This window comes from Cucurbita pepo, chromosome LG05 (assembly GCF_002806865.2).
Source record: "Cucurbita pepo subsp. pepo cultivar mu-cu-16 chromosome LG05, ASM280686v2, whole genome shotgun sequence".
In the NCBI taxonomy this organism is placed as follows: Eukaryota; Viridiplantae; Streptophyta; class Magnoliopsida; order Cucurbitales; family Cucurbitaceae; genus Cucurbita; species Cucurbita pepo.
This window is the reverse complement of record NC_036642.1, coordinates 5,142,029-5,149,693: the sequence shown is the minus strand read 5'-3', so window position 1 is coordinate 5,149,693 and position 7,665 is coordinate 5,142,029. Positions and strand designations below refer to the sequence as shown.

At 32.1% G+C, this 7,665-nt stretch overlaps 1 protein-coding gene across 1 annotated transcript; it reads right to left on the bottom strand.

The window, feature by feature from the left end:
• Window positions 1-5,424: 5,424 nt before the first annotated feature.
• Window positions 5,425-7,665, bottom strand: LOC111796018. The gene is made up of 4 exons (XM_023678699.1): window positions 7,559-7,665; window positions 7,384-7,471; window positions 6,816-7,290; window positions 5,425-5,947 (listed from the first exon to the last, which is right to left on the bottom strand). The coding sequence occupies exons 1-4, from the start codon at window positions 7,584-7,586 to the stop codon at window positions 5,618-5,620; spliced, it is 921 nt and encodes a 306-aa protein (XP_023534467.1). The 5' UTR covers window positions 7,587-7,665; the 3' UTR covers window positions 5,425-5,617.

Below are 7,665 nucleotides of genomic sequence, written 5' to 3'. Positions count from 1 at the left end.
TTCCCCCCTTCTCCTTTATTAATAATTTCTTTCACTGTGAAAGTGTGTGGGGGTGAGGCCGCCCTGGCCCTCCACCAAAGACAAAAAGGTTGGTTTTCATTAATGCAACAAAAATAATATATCTTTATCTCTTTGTACAATCTTTTTCCCTAATAAACAAGAAGATCCCTTCACTTAGTCATTTTATCAAACAGGTACTGGGCATATTCAGCCAACCCAATTAAAAGCTCCTAAACCCCATTGCCTATCTCCCAAAATGCAAAAGAAAGAGACCCACAATCACACAAACAGATGGAAAATCAATTGGATCAAAGTTAATCCAATCCAATCTAATCTAATCTAATCCAAAAAAGAAGCCAATAAAGTGGGGGCCAAGGCCATGGCATTGGTGGGGTAAGAGGGTCTTTAGCAGCATGTATAGTGGGCGGGCGGGGGTCAGAGCCCCGCCATTGCTGCAAACTGCAAATAGCAACACATAAACACCAAGCAGTGATACCAGTTCAGCAGTCAGCAGTGTATTGAGTACAACCCTTTTCTGCATCTCATGTCCTATCTCACTGCTTTTGTTCCTTTTTCTAATTCTAATTATGGAATCACTGTTTCCCACTCCCTTAAAACGCGCGTCCTCTTCTTCTTCTTCATCTTCTTCGAAGAATCGCCATTGATGAGCTTAAAAAAAGAAGAAGAAAAAAACCAAATCATCCATTTCTCTCTCCTTTTAAGGGCTGAATTTAGTAACTTTTCTTAAAAATTATATAAACATAATTAATGGGAGTTATAACTGTTTGAAATTTCCGTGAAACTAATTTTAAATAGGCGCGTGAGGTCAACGCCTGAGAAGGCGAGTGAATAAGAAGAGGATGAGTTGAGTTGGTCGTTTCAAAAGAGGAAGAGATCGAGAAGCCTGCGCCTTTGGCGCTGCTTCAATGCCCCACCTTCCCAATTTTACCTCTCCTTTTTACTGTTATGGTTAAAATATTAAATTGCAAGTGAAAAATTAAAATACCGTACTTATAATATAATATAATATCATAAATAATTTAATTAATTAAAATATGTTTTNCTCCTAAAAAAAAAAAAAAAAAATAGAGTAATTTTTTATAATCAGATAGGTTTTTGAAATATCATAATAATGAAAATTTTCTATTATTTTAAAAATATTTATTAAGAAAACACGCTAAATATATTATTTAAAACACTAAAAAATAAATAAATAAATAAATAAATAAATAAAGATGTAAATATATTTTTATTAAAAAATGCATAAATTAGAAATATTTTGAATAAAATGGTTAAATATATATTTTTCTTAATTGAGTACGGAATATATTACCCTACCATTTTCCAGGAGGAGCAAATGAATGGAGTTTGGTTTAAAATATTAAAAAAAAAAATGGTTCCTTAAATGTTAATTAAATAAAAGTATATCCCCACAGCTGAGTTATTTATTTACAAATTTAAACTTTCATTTATGACCATTAATCTCTTCTCAACTATATTANTTTTTTTTTTTTTTTTTTTTTTTTTTTTTTTTTTTTTTTTTTTTTTTTTTTCTTAATAAAACCTCATAAATAATATTTATGATTTGATAAAACCGGGAGGCTTTTCCTACATTTTATTAAACCATGTGATATAATTTAAACAAACATTAATTGTTTTATATATTTATTTATCAAACCATCTTTATTTTATTTATTATTGATTATATATATAGACCGACATTGATCACCGTTATAATTTTTTAGGTTAAATTAATAAAAATATTCGTAAATTTTATACTATTTTATCTTGAAAATACTCTTGATACTTTTTAAATATTCAATAATAACTTTAAATTTTAAAAATAAATAAATAAATAAAAATTACACTAATGGAAATCTTTAATATTTTGTTTCAAAAATATCCGACTTTATAAAATTTCAATATTTTTTAAATTCTTTTTAAGAGCGTTACTACTATATTCAAAGAATACCCATCAAACTTTAAAAATAATATTAACGCATTTTCTTTTTATAAAAAAAAAGTTTTAAAAAATTATTGCCATTAATAATATGAACAAAATTCATCTATCGACATATCATCGATTATCTTCAAATTTTTTAATGTCACCTTTAAAAATTCATAAGTTTTTTTTTTTTTTTTAATTTCTACTAGTATTTTTTTTAATTATTTAAAAAAGTTTAAAAGTGTTTTTAAATTATTTTTTTAAAATTTAAGTATAGTAATGACTTTTTTAAAGATTCAATAAGAAACCCGAATATTTTTAAAACAATTCATTAATTTTTTTCAAAATATGTATAATTTTGAAAAGAAGGAATTTATTTGGTGGTGTGTTTAGAGGGAGGAGAAATGGTGTGTGCTTTACACGACCATTATAGTGCACGTGGGGATGAAAATATAGAAAGAAATAATAATTGTATAATTTTTAAAAACAACAATAAATAAAATATAGAAGGAGGAAGCAAAAATAAAAATAAAAATAAAAATAAAAATAAAAATAAAAAAGGAAAGATACGTAACATCATGGTGAGAGACAGTGAGAGGTCACACCAACAATTGTCGCCAAAAAATATTTAAAAAGAAAAAGAAAATAGAAAAAATAGAAAACACTTTATTAAAGGCGTAAACGCTTACTGTCCCCTGCCCTTCTCCTCTCTCTCTCTCTCTCTCTCTCTCTCTCTCTCTTCCCATTTCCAATATTATCACGATTTTACCCTCACTAAAATCCAATTAACTTTTTAATTTTTATTTTTTATTTTCTTAATACAAAGCTTTCACATTTAAATATAAATATTAGTGAAAATAGGAGCTTTTCAAGTAATTACGTACCAAGTTAAAAATATATTTTTTTAAGTTTAAAGGTATTTTTCAAACAAAATATTAATAATTTACCACAAAAAACAACAATATAATTACGAGTAATTGTGTAAGTTTATAATTCAAAGAATATAATTATTAGTTTATAAATTGTATTTATTTATATTTATATGTTTTTTTTCAACATTTTGCTCCTCCACTCCCTTGGCAAAAAAAAAAAAGTAAAAAGTAAATAAAAAAAAGTGAAAACATAAAAAGTGTTAATTAAACCAAATTTATGGTTATGTTGTTTTATTTGACAGTTTAATGAATATGTGTGTTGTCGGGTAGATTTTGTTTGTATTAGCCTCCATCTCCTTTTTCTTTTTATTTTTTTTGGTTTAATCGCCCCCATCTTTCCTACTATTTCTCATATGTCCATGTGTTTCTATCTTTTCTTTTTTTTTCAACCCAACCCCTCATCTTTACTTTATTTACACTTTCACATTCATCTCCTCTTCTCCCTCCTTCAAAATCTTAATTTAATTTAAACACTAATAAACCTAATTAAGGAGTTTCTCTAATTCCAAACTTTGACTAATCCATATTATAATTAAGGATCTTCATCTGACTCCAAAATTCAACCACAAATCATAAAAGTTTGTTGGTACAATCATTTGTTTTCCCAATTTGTATTGAGAAGATTTTTTAGAAAATTGAAAAAATTTGACCAACCAAAAATAGGGTTACAACTCAACCCTATTTTTAAGATTATTACAAAAATAAAAAATATTTATCCTTTGTAAACTAATGGAGTTCAGTGATTTGTGAACGTTTGATATTTAAATTCTATGATATTTTAGTTATTCATGTACTGCATAGTAGATAAGTATATATTTTCTTGAATAACAAAAAAAATAAGAACAATCTGACAAACTAACCAATTTTTTGATCCGGTTGTGAACTGTAGTTAGGTTTACTCGAATCACCAATNACTTTTTTTTTTTTTTTTTTTGAAGGGTACATCCGTAAATGTAATCAAAGTTAAAAACTCAAAACGAAGTTGAAAAAGGTGTTTGAAAATAGTGGTGTAATTCAGGCCTATTTATGTGCCCAAACAGAGGAATCCAACCAGTTCTATTATTGTTTTTTTGGTTAATAATAATTAAAAAAAAGAAAAAAAGAAAAAAAAGAAAAAAGGAGAAATAAGGAGGAGCTGTGGGTCCTACTTTTAGAGGGGGACAAATGGTATCCCCATGATGACATGGGAATAATTACTTGCTTTTAACAAAGTTTCAATCCTCTATTTCAAACCCAAACATGATCCCACAATTATCATCATACCATAAATAAATTTAATATTATACATTTTAATTTAACAGTAATAAATAAAGTAATGAACATAATCTAAGACAAAATATTTTTAAAAAAAACATCAATAACAATAAAGTTTGATTGATTAAAGTTGTAAAGTGAGAAAGAAACAGAAATAAAACTCAATTATTTTCATCAAAACAAAAACCAAACAAGACAGAATCTAGAAGTCTTTATGTTTGAGAAATGAAATGGGCCTAGTTGGGCTCGGTGGCTGTCACTGTCCCCTTCTCCCTTTGAAATATCAAATCAATGTTTTATAAGATTTATGGGACGACATGTTTTGTTCGCTAAATGGCCTCATATTGTGCTGTTCAACGTTATGGCTCGTGTCCAATATCCTCAACCCATCATAGGGCCCAATATCAATTCCACTGCCCCCGCCCTTCTTTCTCGGCATCTTAAAACAGTCAGACTGACCAAACTAGACAATATCTGCTAAGACTATTACAAATGGTATCAAAGTCTGTCGCTAAACAGTGTGAGACACTGGCCAGAGTAGATCTGGACCCTCTACATAGCAAACACGTTTTAAAATGGTGAAGCTAACGATGATATATAAGGCCAAAGCAGACAATAGCTACTAACGGTGGACTTACACGGTTACAAAAACATTTTGAATAATGGTATTTATATGTAGTTTTACTATCAACTGCAATGTTTTCGTTAATGTTCGTTTTGGTTCTAACACTGTGTTAAGAGAGGGCCGATTGCGACAACAAATGAGGTGGTGGTGTGGCGGGTAGGGGACAAGGTGTTGACAGTGTGTTTGGATCAATCAAATTAAATGGGGGTGTTTTGTATGCGCATAAGCCTTGCAAAATGGGGAGGGGACCAATTATAAAGGACAATTATGTGATGTCCTTTCTATTTTCCTATAATGGGTCCAACTTTGCTTTCTTAGTGAGCGCCCGAGGCTGATTGATGGACTCACTTTACTCTGTTCAAGCAAACTTAGCCTTATCTTTGATTCTTACTACCTACCATGTAACAGCTTAGGAGCCAAACAAAACTCAGACACCATTCGATCCAACCAAATCAATCCATGTCGGGTAGTTTCAATTTGGTTATGCATTATTGAAAAAAAAAAGTGAACACGAGTGTAGTGTTAATCTACCTACACTCCAACTCTCGAGTCAGTACTAGAGTCTTAGATTAGCTTAAACCATAAAATTTATGAGTGATTTTGTATGTACCTTTGAATGTCGTCTTCCGAGTACCGATTTCATTGGCTCGATCTCAAACCAACCCCCATCCAATCACTTTACACTCCTAGTGACAAGTGGAACACAAATCCGTATCATGTATGATTTGATGAATATCAAGCAATCTTTAAATCATTTGCCTAGTATACAAAATAGAATATGAAAATGGCAATGCAAAACACAAAATTGGATGCATTTATAGAACACAAGCTGAACTAAGGCTACAAAATCAAATTCCGGTGTCATGTTTGATGGGTTTGTTCTGGTTCCATAGGCAAAGAACTTGGACATCTTTGGCATGTCTCCAGCTCACCAACATCAGTTCCCACAATCTCATCTTTATCGAATTCACTGCTACTGAATTCTGGGGTCCTAGATTCGATTGCCGTAGTCTGATTACCTTCGTTGAGTTCACTGTCACAAATTTTAGTAGACGGATTGTGGGGGCCGCTAATGTTTTCATCTTGAAGTAAGCCGTAGCTAAGACTCACATCCTTCCACTCAGTTTTCATAGATAGATGTTCATGCCGAGTCAAGTAACGCTTTAGCTCGACCTTGAGGTTCCTGATCGGCTGTTGCAATAGACCAGATATCAATATAAATGGGAATGTAAAAACTGAGTTCTAAGCAGACCCAAAAGATCAAGGAGAAATTCAGGAAGACTCTTGTTCTTATGGCCAACAATTAGTCGTATTTTAAGAATAGATGGCACAGTGGCAACAAATTCAAGAGTGGAAAGGTGATGAACATGAAATTAGAAAAAAGAAGATACTTATCCAGTTAGATGTTTCACAAGACAAGATTCTCTTTAATAAAACTCTCTAATAAAGTTAGTTATACAACTACTACAGCCCACATCTATAAGATGTTGTCTTCTTTTTTAGGCGGTCCTTTCTGAGTTTCTCCTCAAAATTTTTAAAATACGTCTATTAGTTTCTATACCCTTGTAAAGTATGTTTCATTCTTATCCTTAACCGACGTGGATCTCATAATCCACCACTTCAAGATTTATTGATTTTGCTGCTACTTGTTCCTCTCTCTTCCATCGATATGGGATCTCGCAGATTAAACGGGCAGGAACTTGATACTAAACCAATATTGGCACCTCAATGTTTCACAGGAAATAATCTCTCTTTTCTATAGTTCTAACTATGGGTTGGGGGGCATGGGAAGGAATTAGCTGTGAGACCTGCCACTCTAGAAAATTCAAGAGAAACACGAAAGCCATGATATTACGTTCTTGTTTCTTCTTTTGCTGACTAATTTAATTCTAATTATGTCCAGACTACCTCATAATCACTTCCAAAGACATGCCATGAACAGCCTTTTGCAAAAATGGTCAAAATCAAAGTACTTTTTCTAGCATTACTAATGCTATAAGCTCTTCTAGATATGATCAGAGGTAAAGATAAAGATGTTCGAATATGTCATTTACACTACCTCGGCATTGCAGATATATGCAAGGCGAAAGAAATCAGCTGACACAAAATGCTTCCCAACGGATTCAGCCAATTTGATCTGAGCAACCCAATATGACGAAGTCTCCATCTTGTCAAAACGACAATTACTGCATTTTTCCGCAGTCTGATAAGGGGTGCCAGCGTTTCTCATCTTATGCAAACGAGGCCTAGCCACCGGCGTCTGAGGCTCCACAACGTCGTTCATAACACGCAAATCCTTTATGGCCGTTTCCATAAATTGCTGCTTGGTGCTAGGGCTCTTCTTCTTTGGCCTCGGATTCAACTTTTCAGTGATCTTCTTCTGATCAGCAGTAGCATTGACGGCGATTTGAGTTAATCGAGTGGATTTAGGTTGTTTCTTAACAGCTCCAATTAAGGGCTTAGCTAAGGGATTTTCATTTACTGATTTGATTGGAATGTTTGAGCTCCGAACAATTCCAAAAACTCGTTTCTGCCTAATGGTAACAACAAGATTCATACTCTACTACAGAAGAACATGATTCAACAAGGAAATTCCGAATGAAATCGAGAATAATAAAGTATAAAACCTGGAAATAGGAGGTTGAAGGGCAGTGATTTGGGGCGCTTCACAGGCTGGCTTTCGGATGAATTTCGGTTTAGAAGAAACAGGTTTCACTGACGATTTGAAGCAAATTTGAGAGAAATCAGTAACAAAATCAAGCAGAAATGAATGAGAAAACAAAAAACAAAACAGATCAATACCTGGAATCCGGGAGAGTTTAGGATCCATTAATTGCAAAGAATCGAGAGAGTAGAGTTGAATTAAGGCCGATCTTTCTGCAAATCCAGATATGCGGAAACAGGGGAGA